Source organism: Manacus candei, unplaced genomic scaffold, assembly GCF_025592945.1.
Source record: "Manacus candei isolate 608988 ecotype Guabito, Panama unplaced genomic scaffold, ASM2559294v1 h1tg000136l, whole genome shotgun sequence".
NCBI lineage: Eukaryota > Metazoa > Chordata > Aves > Passeriformes > Pipridae > Manacus > Manacus candei.
Genome location: NW_026138184.1, coordinates 201,026 through 222,575, shown reverse-complemented (window position 1 = coordinate 222,575; position 21,550 = coordinate 201,026). Strand labels below are relative to the sequence as shown.

Sequence of the window (21,550 nt, the reverse complement as noted above, 5' to 3'; positions counted from 1 at the left end):
GGCCGGGGGGGGCCGGCGTTCGAAAAATGCCCGCGGCCTCCCATTGGCCGCCGGCTCGCGGGGCCACGCCCCCCGCCGCGCGCCGCGGCCACGCCCCCTCCCCTCACGGCACCGCCCCCGCCCCTCCGCCCCCCCCCCCGGTCCCGCCGCCGCCGCCATTGGAGGCGCCGCCGCTTTGTGTCCGCCGGGCCCGGTGAGTCCCGGCCCCGCCCGCCCCCGGCCCCGCGCCGGCCGCGACAGCGGGGCCGCCACCGGGAGGCCGCGGGTGGTGCGCGCGAGGCGCGGGGGCGGCCTGGCGGCGCCGCCGGAGGGGCCCCGGAACTGCCCTCAGCCCCCCTCCCCCGCGCCCTGACAGGCCCGAGGCAGCGGGGGTGTCGTGACGGGGTGTCGCGACACGCAGCGCGGGCGGGGCGCGGTGCCGCGGGGGGGCTCGGCCCGGCGCAGGCCCGACGGGCGGCCCCGGGTGTCGCAGGGCCTGGCGGGGCCTCACAAAGGAGCTGCGGGGCCCGGGCGGCCTCAGAGCCGCCGCTGCCCCTCCGCCGGCACCGCGCGGGCCCTCGGGAAGGTCAGCGGCGGAAGGGGCCGACAGGGCCGCGACACAACAAATAATCGCTATTTATAAACTTAGGCAGCGCCTTGGCCTTCCCGCCTCCCGGCCGCTTTGGCCGTGCGGGTGTTTGGGTGTTTTTCCTGCACAAAGTCACTTCCGAGAAGTGCCGCCGCTCAAGGGAAACCTCTGTCTGGCTGCGCTTCCTAAAAAGAGGTCCCTGATACCCCTCGGCGGTTACAGGCTGTGAGGCTACAGACCTGTGGGAGGCTCCCAGGCACTGCCGAGAGCCTCCCTGAGCCCAGGTGGCCACAGCCTGGGTAAAGAATGTTAATGACCCTCCTCCCCTTAGTGCACAGGCTCTGCATAGGGAAGGCTGTTAAAGTCCACTCGGGAACGGGGCTGTTCCAGACAGGCTCCCATTCCCAATCATTATCCCTATCGACACTCTGCGCTGTGATTATTTTGGCCTAAAACATCACAAGAGAAGGAGCAGCTACCAAAATCTCGGCTGGTGTGGCCCCACCAGCTTACCTGCTTCACCTGGGGGCAGCTCCGGACCAGGGACACTGCTCTGAACAAATCCTTCTCACCCGTATTTTAACTATTTCCCCATTCACCGGTGTCTGCAAACCACTCAGCCCGTACTGGAGGAGAGGACAAGCTGGCTGATGTGGGGTTGTGGGTGTGTTCGCTCCTGTATACAGTGTAGCAGAGACTGATAGTTTGGGTAGTTTGTTTCTATCTGTGGTATTTCACAGATACTCAAGTATTTCTCACTTTTCAGGAGCGTTTCCGAATTATCTCTGGGTTAACAAGTATGTCACTTCCCAGTTCTTATCTAACTATTGAGTAAGAGTTGCACTCTTTTTCCCAACACATGACTTTTGTTTGTTTTGACCATAAATAGTATTTTTAGCATCTTCAAGAAAGAGTTGGCCAGCAGACTTTGGCAGGCAGGTCCCATTGAGGAGGAAAAGGATCGGAAGTGCTTGTGTTTATTAAAGTTGTCACTCCTCCACAAGGGCAGTGAGAGGAGAGGGAGATGAGTTCAGTTCAAGAACTGAGGTGGTTGATGGACCAGGCAGGAGAGCACTGACCTTCCTCAGGTGGGACTCAAAGAAATTGGTGGATAGAGGGGGAGATCCTTGGAAATCAGGAATGAATGAGGGTAGGAAATACACATAATTTCTTTTGAGGAGTAAATGCTTTGAAGAAAGTGTAGCTGTATGCTAAATTATCTCCTCAGTGCATCATTCACATTCCTCACGTAGAAGCTCATTAAATTATTTTTGTCCAGAATGTTTTTTCCTCTTGTATTTTCCTTTTCAGCAGAGAGTGATGTGTAAATCTTTTGGCAGTGCTTTGTTACAAGTGACCTGAGGTCCTCTGAGGATTTTAACTTCTTTGAGAGGAAATAAAAGTTTTACATTGATGGGCTCTAATGTAAGGTGTGGGTAGATTTAGACAGACTGCGAGGAAATAATGGCTTTTATCATGTATAGTTTTGTCTGTAGGATAATAAGTGGTGGCTGAGTAACAGTTTGGGAGGAGGGTTTATACAGTGGTTTTAGGTTTAGTCTATCTAGACAAGGAGGAGATGGCCTGTAAAAGGTTCAGATGTAACATTTGCAGCCTAAATTTGCATTCAATTGTCAGCAGTTTGTCAAAATTCATAAAGCTGCATCCTGAATGAAGGTGTTTTATCCAAGGCTATGCAACTTCCAGCAGGAGATTTTCATGTTGGAGTAGTTTAAAGTTTGTGACCTAAACTTGTTTTAAACCTGAAGCTGAACCCTGTGCACTCTAATGGGGTGATTTCATCCCTCAGCTGCTTGTGGCGGTGGCAGCCTGTGGAGAATCTGGATCAAGGATCATTTTAGCCAAAAACTGTTTCAAACTCTTGTCCCACAGCGACTGTCACTGTCACAACCCTGAGCATCAGTGCAGAGGCTATTTTAAGACAACCGTGCAAGCAGAAATTCTGCTGCATTAATCCCTTGGCTGAAGGTTTTGGGAGAGTTTCTGGGTGTGATGGTGGTGTAATGTAGGGTTCACACTGGCTGTGACTCTGTGTGGGGACATGAGGAGAAACTCTTGGATATAGGAAGGGAAGATAATCCAGGCCATGGAGACAATCTGCTGTTAGTGCCTTCTGTGCAGGTCACAGAGTGATGGGAGAGAATCTGTGACCTGGAGTGGTTTTATACTGAGCTGGGGTGAAGAGTGGAGGGGAGGCAGGAATTTACTTCTGTTTTAATAAACTTCTTTGCAGATTGAGCTAGCTTAGGGTGGGTGGTGTCCCTCTCAGGGACAAGGTGCTGAGCTCAGCCCTGAGTGGGAGCATCAGTCTCACTCTGTGCCTTTTTTTTTTCTTTTTTTTTTCTCTTCCTTTTCTTCTTTTCTTTTCTTTTTTTTTTCCCCCAGTGAAAACAGCATCTGTGTGCACAGAAGGGCAGGGTTCAGTTTTTGCTGTGCTCTGTAAAAATCAGGACAGGTAAGGTGTGAGTCCGGTTGCATTCACAGCATTTGGAGCCAGAGGCCCAGTGTCATGGGCCCCCAGGGGGGCTAGTAAACCCATGGCACCCAGATTCAACCCAGAATGAAAGTATTGTCAAATGGAAATAGATCTTTATGCTTAGAAAAACTCTCCTTTGGGTCTCTGAGTGTAGGAATTCGTGTGTTTGGACACTGGAAGCATGAGGGATTTTCTCTGTGCTCTCCTGAACCCTGATGTCCGTGGGGTTTGTTGTTCCCCCACTACCCCACATAGGGAAGGAGTGGATGGAAATGGACACTGTGCCACAGTCAGCCCAAGGAATGTGTTGCCTTGGAGCTCTTGGATCCGTGTCCTGGACCACTATTCCCGTTTAATTGGAACAAGCTGCTTTTTGCAGCAGCTCAGGTAGCCTGGAACAGATCCCTGGGAGCCTCCACCACAGGAGAGCTGCAAACACAGCCCTTGGAGCTGAATCAGCTGCAAAGTCTGGGCAGCTGGGACACATCCCGGGAAATCAGTGGCCCTAAGGATCGGGACAAAACTGGGTGAATGGCAGCAGAAGAGGTGGGAATGGCAGCAGAAGAGGTGGGAATGGCAGCTGGGCTCGGCCACATGGGAGGGGGTTTCCGAGCAGGTTGCCAAACAAGGATCAGAAATGGGGACTAACTTGTGTTTTGTATCCAGCAGCATATTTTATTCCCTTGCACAATTTTAGGCTGGTTTAAATGACTAAATACTCCTGGCCTGACTTAACCAAGTCCGGCTCAGTAAGCTGGAAAAGCCAAAGGCAGAGCAATAAGTGCTGGAACAGCTCAGGGAAGCAGCCGGTGACAGCATCAGCTAACTCCTGACAGATACAGTTTGTGAAACACGTTTGTATCCAAGGTGTTCCTGGGTATACACTGTGACCAGGAGATACTGAGGGCTGGGGGAAAGTATCTGCTACCAGGGCTGGGTTTTTGGGGATGAGCTTGGAGGATTTCAGGGGGCCAAAAGCCTTGAAAGAGTTGGCCAGCTTGCAGTTTAGAAAGTGATGGGTTTTGGCTTGTTTGATTTGGATTTACAAAAATATTAACATTTCCTGTGCTTTTTTTAGTAGTTTCTGAGACGTTTAAATGCTCTTCAGCTTTATAGAGTAGTAAACAATTGCACAGTAATCAATAGCCTGTTTTTTAAATGCAGTTTTACTTTGCTTTTTAAGCCTTTCTGATGATAACCAGTCGTTCTTGCTTGCACTGCTTCTAAGGTTGTTGGTTTTGTATCCCTTGACACCCTGCAAGTGCATAAAAACTGTTTTTACCCCTTTTTGACCCCATTTCTAGACAGGGATCATGTACTTTATACCAGTCCCATCTAAGTGCATCAGTCACCCATTCGTGTCATGTGACAGTAAGGGGACACCCCCCAGCTCAGGCTGGACGTGCTTCCTCATTTTTCCATTGCATATTTGCTTTCAGCCTGCTCACCCTACCCCGAGGCCCTGTGACTTGGTGTTTCCAGCAGCCTCACACTTGGATTGCCATGTTCCAAACCTAATTTATCCCAAAACCTTTTCCCTCGAAGGGAGACTGAAGGCTGAGATAAGTTGAAAAATCTCATGGCCAGCAGAAATTCAAGGACTCAGCCAAACTATGCCTCAAATTAATTTTTTTTTAGTGTTCTTGTGGCTGTTACATTAGGGGGGGACTCCACACTTCTGAAATATTACCCAAAATGTGTCTCATTTGAAGCCTCTCTTTGTGCTCTGACAATGTGCTGATAACTCAGGAGAGAATTGCTATAGTTTTTCATAACAGTTCCTGGAAAGCTCTCTGTACCTTTGGATCTTCCCTTAGTGGAGGTTCCCTGAGCTGGGAGACTGGACACATTCCAGAAAACCAGAAATTTGGGGTTTTTTGTTGCTTATCAGGTCCCTGCTGGATTACCAGCTTTGGGATGACTAGTTCTTCTTAGTTTGGGAACCTGTGAACCTGCAGTTCAAAGGACCTTTAGGAAAATGGGTGTGAGTAGCTGTGTGAGGAGTAACTTTCTGTGCTAGTGTGAGTCCTACTGGTTGTTTCATTGCTGATGTGATTTTATTTTTCTGAGCAGACCAGATTTAAGTGTTCATGATGCTTGTGATTGTAACTGTGGTTCCTGTTTAGAGCTGTCTTTTGAAATGGAGTGTTCAGGTAATGTTTTGTGTGACTTGATTTTTCTGTTAAATGAACCTATTTTATTTGGAGGGGGGAATCAGTTTTCCTGCACTGCTGTTGCAAAGCCACCTAGTTTTTTGCTTCATCTTTTTGAGGGACTAAATTCAGGCCTGTTTGTGATTGATATTTCACACCCAGTGCAGAAAAACGACTTTTGATCCCTGTGTGGAAAGAAAGGGGCTGAGCAGGTGCAGTGAGATGCTCTCACAAGGTGGGGCTTGTGACTTTGCCCCTGGAGACTGTCAGTGCTTTGAAGTCAGGAGGAGATTATCCTCCTGCCCCCTTGATTCCCTTTTGAGCAGGAGATGATCCATGCAGAGGGAATCAACGATTTCTGCTGGATTCTGCCTTATTTGCCTGTGTTGTAGGCACAGAGGGGAGGAGTTGTGCTGTGTTAAGTTTTATTCTTCAGAGCAAAAAGGCTCAAATTTTTTGTACACTGATCTAAACAAAGAGATTTTTAGAACTCAGGCAATTTTAAGTCAAAGTTGAGAGTATTGTGTTTTCATGCATGTGCCATGCAGGTCACACAGTTTAAAAATAAAGAAAACCCAGGACCAGGTCAGCCACAGTGTGGCCTGTGTGTGTGTCATCCCAGGGAATGTGCCTTTTGTATCTCCCAACTGATTTCCCTGAGGAGGGATTTGGAGTTGTTTGTTTTAGGAGTCATTTCAAAATGTTGTCATTTTTTTAAAGGACTTCAGGCTCTGCGTGCCTGAAAAAACATTGGATATTGAGCTGAAGCCTGGTGAAAAAATTCATTTTTCCTCCCACTTTCCACACTTAAGGAAGGCTTATTCCTTAAAACAGGCCAAAAAAGGTACTGGGCTGTAGTTCATATGTTCTAATTGACCATTAGTATTTTTTCCCATCCTGACATTTCACAGGAAAGCTTCATTCATCTCTTTTTTTTTTTTTTTTGGGTTTTGGCATGTGGTGTGTTTTGATTCTCTCTGTTTTGTCTCAGAAGAAAACATCCGGTGCTGCTGGGCTTTGCTTTCCCTGGTGCTGAGACAAGTCCATGGTTTTGCAGAGTGACTGTTCAGCTCCTGTCAGAAGTGCTTCTGATTAGGAATCCCCAGTGCTGGAAAATGAGAGGACTCTGTTTGGGGCAAGAATTGGTGTTGTTGTGGTACAGGGCAATGGGGAGAGCAGTGCTAAGTGCTGAAAAAGTGCTGAAAGTCATATTGGAAACAGGGCTGGCAGTGATGGTGGGTCTCTGTTCAAGAGGAAAACACTCAGGTTGGGGAAAATACTTATTAAAAGTGAAAATGTGTGGGAAGTGCCTGCCTTCTGAGCAAAAACCCACCCAGAAGAGGGGAAAGTGGGAGCATTTGGCTGTTTCTCTGTAAGGAAGGGAAGCACACAGGCTGGAGGCTGGAACTGGGGAGGATGGGTCCAGCCCCTTTTGCTGGAGGTGAGGCTTTGCTTCTGGGGGTTGTGAAAGGGGTGCTGAGAGGAACTGAACGAGCCTGTCTTGTGCTGAGCCCTGTTCTGGGATGGAATCAGTGGAGCCCCTCTCCATAGGAGAGGCCAGTGCAGGCAGGTGGGCAACAGGTAAGAAAGGCTGTAAAAGTGTAACAGGAGTAAGGAGTGAGCCTTGGTGAGGGTTAAACTAAGCTTAACCTGTTTGGCATCCATGGCAGTGTGTGTGCTTGGAGCAGAGCTTTGGAAAGCTTCCCTTTTTTGGTGGAAAGCATGGAAAATGCTGCTTTGTTTGTTATCTTTTTTATCGAAAGACTCCTTCTTTTCTTTAAATGCATGGGGTTTAATTTGGGGCGAGGGCATGGTTTGGGTCCCCAGTGTTTGTGTTTCCTGCCCAACAGACTGAATGGTTTCATTCCTTGCTCTGTGTGTCAGCTCCTGCTCTCACCCAACGTCACTGAGGGCCACGGTGCAATGGCTGCTTTTTGCTAATGCTTGCCCTGAATTTAAAGAGCCTTTTTCATTTTCAGCCATGTTTTAACGGAGCAGGTCTGGCTTGCACCTTCCCCAGTTCTGCTCCATCCACAGCTCTGCAGTTCCCATCCACGTTTTAGCCCCTCTGTTGAATGCAAGTGTTGCTTGTCAGTTGTGTTAGTCACGAGCTGTAAATCATTTACCCTTTTCTTTTTAATCTTTAGTTTGATAGATACGTGGACATAGATGTTTTTGTTTTGTTAATTTTCACACCACATCTTTTCTGTACTTTAGGTTGACTCCTCACTGCACTGTGAAAACCATTAGGAAAAAGTTCCTTGGGGTTAAAACCTGGGGCTCCACAGTGTTGGGGCTAGAAATTAATTTAAATGGCGACTGATCTGTCTGAAGCTGAACCCGTGCATCATAAGGCGCTTCCACTCTTAGCGGGAGCTCAGCTGATCCACACGGACAAGTTAAGTGAGGTAGGGGCTGGCCCTTTCTCCAAGCTTGCCCTTGGATCAGTCCTTGACTTCCAGGCCTGCTGAAGGTTACTCAGTACTCTTTCTCCCCTGCTTCCAGGAAACTCGACTGGGAGTCTAACAAACTCTGCGTCCCCTCCCCTGCTTTCCTGAGATGATGTATCTCTCAAAATCCTCATCTCTCATTTAATTTGGAATTGAAATTACTTCTTTTATAACCGTAAAATATGAATCTATCCTCTCCTAGTACGCTTTGAAGAAGCTGGTTTGAGGGTTACTGTGCTTTAACATCCTGAAAAATCCAAACCAGAACATTTCTACCTATGCTGCTTTGATTTGCTTTAGTCCCATTTCAAACCCTTCTGATTCTTCCCAGCATCTGTGGTGATTTTCATGTGCTTTTTGTAGAAAGTTGAAGACGACACGATGCCAATCCGCCGCTCCGTGAACTCCACTTCCCGGGAAACTCCTCCCAAGAGCAAACCTGCCGAGGGGGAAGAGGTCAAAGCAGGTATGGAACAGGTCAATAGCGAGTTGGTGAAGTACATCCAAACACAGGCTTGTGTTCTGAAACTCCTGAGAAACCCTCTTGCCAAGATTAAAATATCGCTAATGCTTGGCTCCTTGTCACAGGCTTTTCCAGGATTATTGGGAAGTTGTGTTTTGCAGACACTGTTTTCAGCCTGAACCCGTTTGTTTTGTCTTTCGTGCCCCTTGGCAAAGTCCTGACGCTCCAGACATGAAAATCTGGCTAAATATAGTCCCTTTTAAGCTTGCACATCTTTTAGAGTAAAGAAATTGTGAAGTTTCAGTAGTGTCAGGATGATGGCTTGAGATCAAAAGGTAGAGTTAATGAATAGAAAAACAAAGCATTTAATTTTTTTCTTTGTTTTTCTGAACAAAAACATTTTACCACAATGTGTCATAAAATCCAGTCTGATGTTAACGTGTCTGGGCTGAGCAGCTTCACCTCAGTGTCTCAGAATGTGTCATTTCACTATTACAGTTGGTTTCACTGACTTTGTCCTCTTTGGTGTCACAATTAGCTGAATTACATACGAAACCTTCTCTTAATTCACTGTGCATTTTAAATGCCCCCGTGGGAAAACTGTGCACAGGAATGTACCAGGAATTCTTGAGCTGCACAGAGCAGTGATGGTGGGCAGCTCTTTATCCAAAACGTGTGGAATTTTGGGTTATATTCGTCTTATCTAGTAGGCAGCCCAGCCTCTAAGGCCTGTTCTCAGCTAAATATATATTTGCTAAGTTGATTTCTGACTGGATTTGATTCTTCTGGTACACAAGTGTTCCTGCCAGGGCATGTGCAATCTACAGCATTCCAAGCCTGGAAAAATGGGATGGGATGTTAAAATGGGATGGTAAATACCCTTCAAGCACTTCTGGGTTTGAAAACAACTTGGTCATAAACAAAGCTACTTCATTGAATCCCAGACTGGTTTAGGTTGGCAGGGACCTTAAAGCCCATCCCATCCCACCCCCTGCCATGGGCAGGGACACCTTCCACCAGCCCAGGTTGCTCCAAGCCCTGTCCAACTTGACCTTGGACACTCCCAGGGATGGGGCAGCCACAGCTGCTCTGGACCTGTGCCAGTACCTGTGTGTGTCTGTCTACATTTCCTGTAGAGATGTATATTTTTCACCTTCCTGAGTTTAAAACACTTAGTGCTCAAACTAGTGGTAGAATCTCAGTGTTTCATGGCAGTGGTTTCCTCCCCCCTACCCCTCCCAGGCCTCTCTGCTGAGGGACAACTGCAACAGCAACTCCTGGAGTTAGGAAGAGAACACTGGGGGAATTGGTTCATTGTGAAAATGCTACATGATGTTGTTTGCAGTTTTTCTGGCATGTGGGGGTTGATTGCACTTTGTTGAAGCTTTTTTCAGTAGTTTTCTTCACTTTTTAAGTTACATTGAAATCATCTATTTAAATTAGAGAAAAGAAATCAGTGGGAAATAATTTTGGGGGTGTGTTTTAAGCCTTTTTTTTTTTCCCTTTACATTCCTGAAGAATAGAAGCTAGTTTTGGGCAGTAACTTGATGCTTTTTCACATCTTTTAGATGCAGAAGTCACCTCTGAGGAATCTGCCTCTGTTGGAGAGGAACAAGAGACTGAAACCCTGCCTGCTGCATCCAATGAAGCAGAACAGCCAAAGGAACCTGAGAATGAAGGGAAGGGGGAAACAAAGTCCTCAGAAGAAACCAAAAAGGAGTAAGGCTTGCTTGATGCTGAATTCAGGGAATTGGGTGGGATTCTGAAGGAAGTCAGGGTTTAGAGAGAGAAAGGGTGGTGGGAGAGATGGGGGAAATGGGAAGAGTCCCTTAAGGAGCTCATATTTGTCAGGAAGAAGCTACTGCTCATATGTAGCTGCTGTTCCAGAACACATGTGAGGCTGAATATCAAGACAGGCTCTCTTTTACTCATAGAAACCTCAAAATATTCTATAAGTTATTTTAATTTAAACAATGTCAGATGTTCTGGGCTGTGGGGGTTTTTTTGTTTTGTTCTTCTGCTTGTTGGCTTTGTTTTAGTGCCTCTTGTCTTACTGTTGCTCTGTGCGGTCCCCAAGCGAGAAGGATCAGTCCAAGGAGAAGGAGAAGAAGGTGAAGAAGACCATCCCTGCGTGGGCCACGCTCTCTGCCAGCCAGCTCGCCCGGGCACAGAAGCAGACCCAGATGGCAGCCACCTCCCGGCCCAAAATGGATGCCATTTTGACCGAGGCCATCAGGGTGAGCAGGAGACAAGTGTGTCTTTGGTTCATGTTGCAAAGCAGAACAATGTGTGTGCCTAAAATGCACCATTTCAGCTTGCTGAGGTACAGGTGGTAGTGCTGTCTGTCAGCAGGAAAGCTGGTGTGTAAGGTGTGTGTGCTTCTGCCTGGCAGCCCATGGAGCTGAAATGGGAGTCCATGAGGATGATGAAGGGCCCTGTAGCTGATTTCTTGGTTTGGAATTCATTTCCCTCCCTAATTGCATTATGAGAAACAGCCAGGATGGCATAACCTGGTGGATTGCTGTCATCAGTTGCTTGCTGTGCCTTCTAGATGCATTTGACTTCCTTTATCTTGATTAAGACATCTATTTGATACCTGTTCTTTCTTTATCATTAACTTAGTCTGATTCAGGACAGAAGGAGATACTGTAAACCTGCATTCCAAAGTGGTGTTTGTTGCTTTACTGTATCCCTCCTGTGCTGCAGCTCTCCCCTCAAGGCTTGGTTCTGCCTTCATAGGAGGCCTGGGCTCCACCAGCCTTAATTGCAAGATGGCCTTTCCAGCTATATCATCTTCAGAATGAACTTCTTAGCATTTTGTACTTATTTATTATGTCAATTCTCCATCTTCTTAAAAAAATTAATTGACAGCTTGTTCTGACTTAGTGATTCCTCTGTCTGATGTTAATTAAATGATTTACCCATTATGCATTGTTGGTTTGCCAGAAGGTGCCTGTATTTTCTGTTTTAAGCCATTCCATGTCAGTGCTTCAGAGCAGGGGAGTGGTTGATATGTGCTTGCTGTGCTGCTTTTGTGTTGTCTGCTCTTCAGCTACTCTGAAGGCAAAGTTAAGTATTTTATTAGTCCTTTTAAGCTCTTGAGTCATTGTGGGGAAGAGGCCACCCCGGCACCTTGTGCATCAGTCCAGACTCTGTTCTTCCAGCCCCACTCAGGACTGTTCCAGTGCAGGTGGTTTCTACCTGTGTTTTTTTTCTGTTTCAGGCCTGCTTTCAGAAGAGTGGTGCCTCGGTCGTTGCAATAAGGAAATACATCATCCACAAATACCCTTCCCTGGAGCTGGAGAGGAGAGGGTACCTCCTGAAGCAAGCACTGAAAAGGGAGCTGGAGAGGGGGATCATTAGGCAGGTAAGAGCTGCTTTGTGGAGCAGCACTGGAGGTGGCAACACTGAAGGGAGACTTTTTACAAGGGCATGTGGTGACAGGACAAGGGGAGTGACTTCAAACTGACAGAGAGTAGGTTCAGGTTGGATATGAGTAAACAATCCTTCCCTGGGAGGGTGGGCAGGCCCTGGCACAGGCTGCCCAGAGAAACTGTGGCTGCCCCAGCCCTGGAAGTGTCCAAGACCAGGTTGGATGGGGCTTGGAGCAACTTGCACTAGTAGAAGGTGTCCCTGACCAGGGCAGGAGGTGGGATGGGATGAGCTTTAAGGTCCCTTCCAACCCAGACCAGTCCATGATCCTGAGACTTACACAGGAGTTTCTTAACTCCATTAGCAGGTCTCTGGGTTGACCGTGTTCTCCCTCGTGGAGGTTAATGAGCCTCTGTCTCCACTTTATTAACCCTGACAGAACTTCAGCACTGTTTTGTCACTCAGCTACTTTGCACAGTTGGTTTTTGTGCAATTCCTGACCGTTTCTGGGGGTTGTGTCACAGCATTGCAGCAGCACGTGAGTCCAGCAGTGGCACTTCTGCAGCAGTGTGGGTTTCTAACACTGTAATTTATGCCTGTGTTATCTGCCAGGATCTCCTGCTCAGGACAGCAGAGTCTGTGTTAATGTCTGGCTGCAGCTTCTGATCTTACTGAAGTTTCAGTGGGTTCAAATCAGGCCTCTGCCATCGCCAGGGGGACAGTACATTCAAAATCCGTGTCATGATATCAGTGAGTCTCTCTCAAGTTGTTATTGTTCTGAGTTACCCTGAAATGGACTTTCTTTTGAACTAGGTGAAAGGAAAGGGAGCTTCTGGGAGCTTTGTGGTGGTGTCTAATGCAGGAAAAACTGTTCCAAAAGCCAGAGACAGAAAGGTAAGATGGACCATTTTAAACCATACTCTGAAAAATCTTGCACTGAAACACATGTACCTTATGAAATGTACCTAACCCCTACACAAAGAGCGTTCTCCTCCTTGCTGTGCTTTTCCTCCCCAAGCACAGTAATTAAAACACCCTTCCCACTCACTCAGAATCAGAAAGCTACTATGAGAACTGAAAACCAAGTTGAATAATCAAATTCTTAGTTTTAAAATGTTTACATTAAACCCCTAGGCTTTGGTTCAGAGGCAGAAAACTGAATAACCATGAAGCTCCTCCTCTGTCTTTACCTGGTAGAGAGAGATGCCTCTCAGGTATTGTAAGAGAGCTTTATGCTACTGCTGTGTCTGTTCTATCTGTTGTGTGGATAAAGGGAGTACTCCAGTCTTCAGGACTGCCAGGTGAACGTTTTTCCATGAGCTGTGAGGGCAGAGGGAGGAAGAAGAAAAAATCCTAAAGCTGCTGGAAGAAACTTGCTGATGTTGGGTGTTGTTCTGAGGCAGTCAAATGTGATGGGGCTGGTTAGTCATGGTTCCAGCACTGCTGTGCTCCACTCTGTGCTGTGCTGGGTGTGTGAAACACATTCCTAACGCTGCAGTTACAAAATCCTTAGCTGGAATTGCCAATCCCCAGGGGGCTTAGACAGGTGAACTTAGACAGGTAACGCCTTGGTGCTCCTCTCTTACCTCCCAGGGAGACCAAGAGCCCTAAAACTGAGGGAAATGGTCACACACTTGCTGTAGGGCACTGAAGGAAGGTAATTGCATTGTAGCTCTTTAAAAAGAGGCCACTGGCCCCGTGAGAAGTGTGAGCAAGGCACCTGATACCTGCTGACACATCACTTCTCTGTGCAGCTTATTGGTGTCTTTGTAGTTCCTTTCTCTGTGTGGCAGCAAAACAAATGTTTTTGGTGAATTCAGCTGGCTGAGGAGCAGCTCCCTCACTCACTGAACTGTTTGCAGAGCTGCTGTTCAGCATCAAATCACCAAACTTCAGCACATTTTCTCTATCAAGAGTAGACCTTTTTTTCCTGATCATCCTCTCTCATTGTAACAAAAGGGATGGAGGAAAACTTAGAAGGGAGCGTTGGCTTCAATCAAGCTCTTATTGTGTTATCTCAAAAAAAATGGACTCGTGTTTAGCTGCTCATTTTGGGGAAGATTTGATCTGTGTAAATGGGTCCTGCCTTTGATGGGGTTTAATTTTCATGTCAGAAAGGGTTGTAAAGCACTGGAACAGGCTGCCCAGGGCAGTGGTGGAATCACCATCCCTGGAAGTGTTCGAGAAATGTGTGGATGTGGCCCTTGGGGACATGTTTAGTTGGTGGCCCTTGCAGTGCGAGGGGAACAGTTGGACTCAATGATTTTAAAGGTCTTTTCCAAGCTTAATGATGCTGTGATTCTATGATTTTTCTCCTGTCTCATTGAAGGGTAGCAGAGGAAAAATTTCTATAGAAAGAGGAAGGAAATAGTTAAAAATGTGTGAAATACTCAGCAATTTTTATTTGTAAAGCTTTCCTAAGACTCCTATGAAAATTCAGCCAAATTTGCTCCATTTTACTTAAAGTTTCAAAGTTGTTAATTTAGAGAGCTGCCTTACAGCACCTGGTTTTCCAGCTCTGTGGCCATGGTCAGGAGCACTTCTCCCCACCTGTGCATTGCTGGTGCAGAAATGCAGAGTTTTGGGCCTCACTGATGTGTTGAAGTGTGTGTGTTTCAGAAGAGCACCTCCGCCCCGACTGCAGAGCAGCAGGTGAAGCTGGAGGACGTCCTGCCCCTGGCCTTCACCCGCCTGTGCGAGCCCAAGGAAGCCTCTTACAGCCTGATCAAGAAATACGTGTCTCAGTATTACCCCAAACTCAAAGTAGATGTAAGGTAGGTGCTGGAGTCCTTTAGCAAGCAGAGGAGCAGGGAAACTCAGCCTTCCTCTGGCTCTGCCTCCCTTCGTGGTGATTCAGGCCTGTATTTCAGCAGCCAGGTGCTGCTCTGAGTTGCAGAGCCTGTGGAAAGCTTGAGGAAAAGCGGTGCCTTTTCCTGCATCCCTCCACGCCCAGTTCCTGGCACTGACAGCAGTGCTGCTCTGCACACCTTGGCCAAAACCACAGCCCCTTAGCTGTAGGGATGTGAAGGCCTCTGCTCAGGATCTCATCCCACTTGGTTCTGGATGCTTCAGCTGGCACACGTGTCCAGTAATCTCGCAGTTTGCCTGTAGGGAGCGAGTTGAGGCTTGGGAAGCAAAACTAAGAGAACCCCGCATGTCCTCTCTAACAGGGGCTTGTGTCAGCCCCTTGGTTACCCGTGAGCAGACTGACTGCCCACCACATCCAGGTGTGCTGTTCCAGGGGAGGGAATCCTGCCAGGGCAGGTGCCTGTTCCTGGCTGTGGCACCGAGCAGGCGCCGCAGCTCAGCTCCCGAGCGCTGCCGTGTTCCATGTCATGAGCCCGCTGACAGGTCTCCATTTAACGTGTCTGCATGTGGGCAGACAGCACGGTAAGCACTGCTCTGCTCACACTCTGCAAACTGTTGTTTCTCTGTTTGTTTTTGAAGCTGTCAGTGTGTGTCAGTAAAGCTTTCTCCTCCTGTGTTTCAGGCCCCAGCTGTTGAAGAATGCCCTGCAGAGAGCTGTAGAGAAGGGCCAGTTAGAGCAGATCACAGGGAAAGGAGCGTCTGGGACATTCCAGGTCAGAGACTGAGTTCCTCTTCTGTTGACCACAAGCCTTGGATGTCAGTGACTGCGCCCTCTCCCCTCATCACTGGGTACCCCTTTCTCCAGCAGCCTGGCACGTTCAGGACTTGTCCAACTCTGAAGCAGTAGGACTCTTGGTCTCCTCTTGGTCTCCATTTCAGGAGCAGACCCCCTGTTTCCTTGCTGAGCGTGCTGTACACGCTGCCTCAGCTCTGACTCACCAGCACAGTAGGGAGCTGGGGGGGTAAGCCTTCCTTTCCCTCCCTCACTGGAAGTGCAGCAGGTACCCCAGATGCCTGCTGTGTCTTTTACGTCTGTGCCACAGAAGTCCTTGGGTACATTTGGTCCGTGGGATGGAGGATGATGTGATTTGTTTTGCTTTATTCCCTCCCCTGAGCGATAGGCCCTTAGACTTGCAGTGTGTTTGGGGACTGGGATGAGGTGTTGCTGATAAGCCCCCCAGGCCAGCTGACTGACTAGGCCTGGCCTCCCACCTAAAGCTGGGAGAGCAGCGTTCCCTGTGCAGTGTTTTAATATTAAACGTATCTGTGCTAATGCAGGAGCGCCGACCCACCTGGTGCAGAGGAGTTGTCCTGACCTGGTTTGGGAGAATTTTGTCTTGATGCTTTTCTCTTCCTCCTTGGAAAATAGCTGAAGAAATCAGGGGAGAAGCCCCTGCTGGGTGGGACTCTGATGGAAGACGCCATCCTGTCTGCTATTGTGGCCATGAACGAACCGAAGACCTGCTCCACCACAGCGCTGAAGAAGTATATCCTGGAAAATTACCCAGGGACCAACTCCAACTTCCAGGGTAAAGTACCCATCCATGTAACACTTGGATGTGCTGAGAGGGAGAGTCCTGCAGCTGCAGATGTGCCTGTGCAGCACCTTTAAACTATTCCATCAAGCTTGCAGGGAGCTGCAGCTGCTCAGCTCTTTGTGCTGCAGAGATGCTCAGTGGTTTTAATTCCCATCAGTCCCTTTCAAGCCGGACAAAGGCCAGTTTCTGAGACAGAATGCATGATTCTCTTGTCTGTAGCCAGGAAGGGGGAATAGTATTCAAGTACTTTATTGTTCTTAAATCACCGAGTGGATTTCATCTGTCTCTCTCTGTTTTGAAAGGCAACAGCTTGGTATCAATGCAGTTCCTAATTGCTTTTTATTTAGAGAAGTTGCATAGTCTGACTTCTAAAAAAATTCCTGAGCGCTCCTCTTACTGATTTGTTTGAGGTCCTTGTTTGGCTTTGATTTTTAAAAGGTCAAGCAGATGAGGAGAGAAATTAATCCTGTTGTATTTGGGAGGAGGTTTGGCATGTCTTTGTTCCCAGGAGCAACACTAATATCTGGTTTGACTTTTGCTTTAGCAGAAGCAGTGCTATCAGAGCCTTTAAAGCAGATCTTGGAATGGCTTATTTGGGTAATTTGGGCTGAGCCCTGATGCAGTTGGAGGTCAGTTGAAGCAGGCTGAGCTCCCAGCAGTCTCTCCTCGAGTCAAACCTGAAGGTAGATCAGTTTGTTCCTGTGGTGTCACAGAGCTGGTGCCAGTGCTCAGGACAAGGGGCTGGAGAGGAGATTGCTGATCCTGCCCTCTGCACTTGGAGCTGAAGCACAGCATCAGCACAGCTGTTTGGTGCAGGGCTTACTGATACACAGCACACGTTCCAGGGCTAAAGAAGTTGCCTGAGGCCTTCTGCCAATTAGAGACTGATGTCAGCTGTGACTTCTTAATCTTGGGGCAGGGAAAAGAGCTTCCAGGCTTCCTAAGTGGAATAAACCTTCCTGGAATGGAAATGTCCCTGGTCCTTAGAGGGCTGTGCTGAGCCAGCCTCCACTGCTTGTCACTCCTGCAAGGCAGATAAAGAAATCTCAGCTGCAATCTGTTGTTTTCTTTCTCCTTCCCGTTACGTAAAAGGAATTTTGATGATCTCTGCTTTGTTCTGAGAGCAACTGGAGGAAGATCTGATGAGATGAGAAAGCAGAGCCAGAGCTCAGCTCTCCTCCCCAGTTTATACCTCATCTTATAACTGGACTTGACTGGAGTCAAATCCTTGACATGCTGCTGTTGATCTTTGGTACCCAGAGTAAAACCAGCCTTGTGGTTATAACCATAAACCTCTTTGGAACGTGCTTGAGGGCAGACCTCGCTTTTCCCTGGGTTTGGAGGGAGCTCAATATATAAATGGCCCCTCTAATTCAAGCTGGAAATGGTTCTGAACTGACTAAACAACCTCAGCCCTTTGCCACAGACAAAGATCCCCTGTACTTACTGTTTGAGTTACAATTCGTACACAGTGCACAATGGAATGGCTGAAATAAAAGTCTGGAATGACAGACTGGAATAAAAAGTGCATTTGTTGTATTTCTAGACCAAATATTTTACCCCTTAAAAAACAAAACAAAAAGCAAAGCACAGAATAGGGAAGGATGCAGCACACATGACATTCAGAACATGAGGAGGGCAAAAACAGGGAAAAAGGCTTGTTTTAAAAAAACTCTTTGGAGGACAGGGTGAAGAAAGCTGAGACCTGGGTTAAATTTGGACAGAAGTAGTTACATGGTGCTGCTGAATGCATTTGAAGGAGCATCTCTTCATCATGACATCAGAAACATGCACCACTCTTGACTTCTTCCCTTGAGAATGTAGAGCTACACTTGCCACGTGCTCAGGAACAAACACTTGTATCTTCCTTGAAAATTGACTGTGAGAGGATTTCCCATCCTGACTCCAGCTCTGCTTTCAGAGGGCACTGCAGAGAGCAGTGAAGTCAGACAAGAGGACAAAGATAGTAACAGCCTTTCTCTGATTTCTTTTCTCTTTCACAGTGCATCTACTGAAGAGAACCCTGCAGAAATGTGAGAAGAATGGCTGGATGGAGCAAATTTCTGGCAAGGGCTTCAGTGGAACCTTTCAGCTTTGCTTCCCTTATTATCCCAGGTAAAGAGCTTGGCTGTAAAATGATGTTCAAGAGAAGTGTTGCACGGGTCAGGTGGCAGAGCTGAGGTTCCTGAGCCAACCTTCTATTTACAGGGAGGTTGTGGGGGGTTTAGTAACTGATGAACTGCCAAATTGTCACCCTTACTCTGGATAATGACATTGCTTGGGTGTCTGACTGTGGGTGAGCATAAAGCTGATTTCATTAGCAAGGGAAGCTTTTAAGGGCAGTAAAAATGCTGGGCTCAGTATTCTCAGGTAGCCTGCCCTGATGCTTTTGTTGCATGCTGGGGCTATTTAAGTGTTTCAGTGCTAAAACAGACTCACCTGAGCAGGGAGTGTGGTGGGTTCTCAGTGCAAGGCTGCTCCTAAGGAGCAGGACCCAGCTGTTAGCCTTCCTGAAGGGAGAGGAATGGGAGGAGGGAGCATGACCTACATTAGCTGCTGTGAGCCTAAACCAGCCTTTCTGCTCCTGCTGGGAGCTGATATTGTGCTGGCCCTGTGGAGCACCAGGATGGGCACTTGGTGTCCCAGGAAGAGCCAAATGGCAGCATAGTCAATAAAGTCTCTACTCCTCACCTTCCTTTATTGCACACACACAGAGACCTCACAGCTTCAGCCCACGTTCAGCCCCTGAAGTCTGATCCTGCCCCTTTGTTGTCTGTCCCCCTGGGTTTGCAGCGAAGGAGAAATGAGGGAGGGAGCCAGAGAAGAGGCAGCTTAAGCCTGGGGCATTCCTGAGCTGTTGTGCTTCTGCCATTGCAGAGACTAAGGAATGTTGGTTTGGGATAGCAGCAATCACAGAATTCTGGGGGCATTTCTGGATTAGGCTCAAAGCTGTAACCTTAGGGGGAGTCTGCTGTGTCAGATGAGAGCCAGGCTGCCAACCCTGGAGTCGTATCCTTAGAAACAATTCACACTCTGACCAGACCCCTCTTGTAGCCCAGATGTGCTCTACCCAGAGAAGCAGCAGGATGAGGACTCTGAGGAATCTGATGAGGAAGAAGAGGAGGAATCTGAGGAGGAAGAAGAATCTGAAGAGGAAGAGTCTGAGGAGGAAGAGCCCCCACCAAAGAAGAGGTATGGCAGCATGAGGGATGAGTGGGCTCCTTTGGATGAAATAGAAGTGTCTGTCAGAGCTGTAGAGTGCTCAGGTGACTCTTGGTGTGGTCATTTATCCACAGGTCTGTTACTCACAGGTGTTGGAAGAAGTTTCTAATTATTCCTTGCTCCAGGGATACTGATCTCCCCCTTTCCATAATTTGAAGCTTTCCTCTTTCTTCCTCCTGTGTTTATTCTTCATATTGCCTTTAGTCTGCTGCTTTATAAAGTGTGATGTTTTACACGGGACTTTTTGTATTTACTAAGTGTTTCCTTAGGAAAACTCTTCCCTACAGTATTATTTGCAGCTCTGTAGCCAGATGAGACCTGCCCTCGCTCAGAATGTGGATTTCAGATGAGTGTTGTTCATTAAGTAATGAAATTCCATTTAGAGAGGAGAGGGAGTGCTTAGGGCTCTTAATTGTTCTGACAGCTCACTGATTCACTGTCATTATTTATTTGTTTATTTGCCTAAGGAAGGGGCTGGAAGCCTGGCTGGCAGAGCTCAGTGGGGATGGGAAGAGCTCAGTGTGCTACCGGAGGAGCTCTTGTTGTTTGGGATGTAGCTCATGGAATGTGCTGCTGCGGGAGGAGCAGCCGTGGCAAAGAACAGGGATGCCAAGATCTGCCCCGTTAATGCAAATTGCTGACAGCAGCTCTGCTCCTGGTACCCTCACACCTCCACTGAGCTCCTGTGCTGTCTCTCTTCCTGACAGGATGCAGAAGAGGCCACCTCCCAAATCCCGGAGCAGGGCCCCTCCGATGAAGCGAAGAGAGTCCAAACCCAAGCCAAGGAAAACCCCTGCAGCCCGCCGGGGGAAAGCAAAGCCCCCTCCCAAGGTTAAAACCCCTGCTAAGAAAGCCAAACCAGCAGCCCCAGCCATCAAGAAACCCTCTGGTGGCAGCTCTTCCAAGAAACCAGCAGCCAGCGGGAGGAAGGAAGTGAAACCCTCTGCTAAGGGCAAATCCACCATGAGGAAATCTCTCCGGGCAAAAAAGTAAAATGTTTCCAGTGTCAGGGAACCCCATGGTCAAATCCACAATCTTGTTTTATAAGTCAACGTGCATTTGTATTTTAGTTCTGATGCTTAAACACTTCTTTAATTTTTTTTTTTATTTTTGTTTTCTTGAATGATGGGGGAAAAGCTGAAAACTAAATCAAACCGCCCCGAGCGTTCGGTAGATCTCGATGCTGTGCCTCGTGCCTGCCCCTCCCCTGGAACGAGTCATCTTTAGTTTCTGCAATAATTTTAGGACTTTTCTAGGACGTCTCTAATCTGTACATTTACGGTGTTCCGCGTGGGTTCCGGGGGGAGGGTTGGCTTTTAAAACAATTCTTCAAAGAAGATCTTTATATCTTTAGACAGCAGGAACAGGATGACTGGGGGAATGTGATTCTCTAATGAGAAGGTGCCGCGGCAGAAGAGTCCTCCCTAGATCCCTGCATGCCGAGGGCCTTGGCGCTTCCGTGGGGGAGCCGTGTACATACAGCACTTGCACTGAGCCCCGAGGTGCTGCTTTCCTCAGAGCCACGGGCTGAGGGGGTGGCACATCCAGCTCCCCCCGACCAGCCAGGGCTGTGTGACGAGGGTGAGTCGCATCTTCGGCCTCTCCTGAGGGTCTGGTGCCAGAGGGGCTCCAAAGGGGGCAGTTCTCGATCAGGCGGGTGATTTGAATTAGTGTTTCCACACCACAGCTGTTACCTTGAAACCAAAATATATCAAAGTCTTCTTGAATCCAACTTTCAGATGTTTTTAAGAGATGAAAAAGCCTGAGTTTGTCCCCTCTTGTTTACCCTTTTTTAAAGAGAAGTTGGAGAGCTATACAATTGCTAATGTAGAGATGTTGATAAGTGAAGAACATGCGGTTTGCTAAAATAAAATGAAACTAGATTCCAGGCCTGCTTCCTGTGTCCTTTCTCTCCTCGCCACAGCTTCTCCTCCTGGAAAGGCAGAGAGGAGGGAATACAGTCACCACAGATTGCTGCAGATGCAGATCTTTGTTAAAAGCACAGTGCCAGTGTGATTTAGCCTGAGCCCCTGCCAAGCTCTGTAGTTGGACCAGCTCCTGACCTTTCTCTTCCCTGGTTTTTCTGAAGACAAAGGTGAGCAAGAAGGAAGCTCTGTTGGAACCTCTTGCTGCTCCTCTTCCCCCTGTGGGATCAGTGGGGACAAAAAAAGCCCAGCTGAAACCTCCTCCCTCTGCCCTGCTCAACACAGCAGCACCTTCAAAGCACATCTTTCCACGTCCCCGGCTCTGCCGTGCCCAGGGCAGCAATTCCACTGGGATCTGACAGTCTCCAACGTGCTTCTGCAAAGAGCTGTGCACGTACCATGCTGGGAGGAGGGGAATTGCACACACAGAAAGGGAGAAAATAGCCTTATTGAATTGATTCTTTTCAGTTGCCGTCCCAGTGTGCTGCCTCTGA

At 48.0% G+C, this 21,550-nt stretch overlaps 1 protein-coding gene across 4 annotated transcripts; it reads left to right on the top strand.

Moving 5' to 3' along the window:
• The first annotated feature begins 104 nt into the window (after positions 1 to 104).
• Positions 105 to 21,019, top strand: HP1BP3 (heterochromatin protein 1 binding protein 3). 4 transcript variants are annotated; one of them, XM_051771552.1, is made up of 14 exons: positions 175 to 193; positions 2,975 to 3,044; positions 7,436 to 7,626; positions 8,032 to 8,134; positions 9,700 to 9,850; positions 10,209 to 10,368; positions 11,355 to 11,498; positions 12,317 to 12,397; positions 14,123 to 14,277; positions 14,994 to 15,084; positions 15,741 to 15,900; positions 17,913 to 18,024; positions 18,964 to 19,101; positions 19,839 to 21,019. In XM_051771552.1, the coding sequence occupies exons 3-14, from the start codon at positions 7,531 to 7,533 to the stop codon at positions 20,122 to 20,124; spliced, it is 1,677 nt and encodes a 558-aa protein (XP_051627512.1). In that variant the 5' UTR covers positions 175 to 193; positions 2,975 to 3,044; positions 7,436 to 7,530; the 3' UTR covers positions 20,125 to 21,019. The 4 variants fall into 4 exon arrangements, with proteins under 4 accessions (XP_051627511.1, XP_051627513.1, XP_051627512.1 ...); XM_051771551.1 differs by lacking the exon at positions 2,975 to 3,044 and having other exon boundaries at positions 105 to 193; XM_051771553.1 differs by lacking the exons at positions 2,975 to 3,044; positions 7,436 to 7,626 and having other exon boundaries at positions 121 to 193.
• Positions 21,020 to 21,550: the final 531 nt, after the last annotated feature.

Excerpts from the sequence above, each read along its gene's own strand:
- HP1BP3 (XM_051771551.1), top strand. The coding sequence starts at position 7,531 with ATGGCGACTGATCTGTCTGAAGCTGAACCCGTGCATCATAAGGCGCTT. Across the intron at positions 15,085-15,740 it reads GAGCGTCTGGGACATTCCAG|CTGAAGAAATCAGGGGAGAA; the intron begins GTCAGAGACTGA and ends CTTGGAAAATAG. Across the intron at positions 18,025-18,963 it reads TGCTTCCCTTATTATCCCAG|CCCAGATGTGCTCTACCCAG; the intron begins GTAAAGAGCTTG and ends CCCCTCTTGTAG.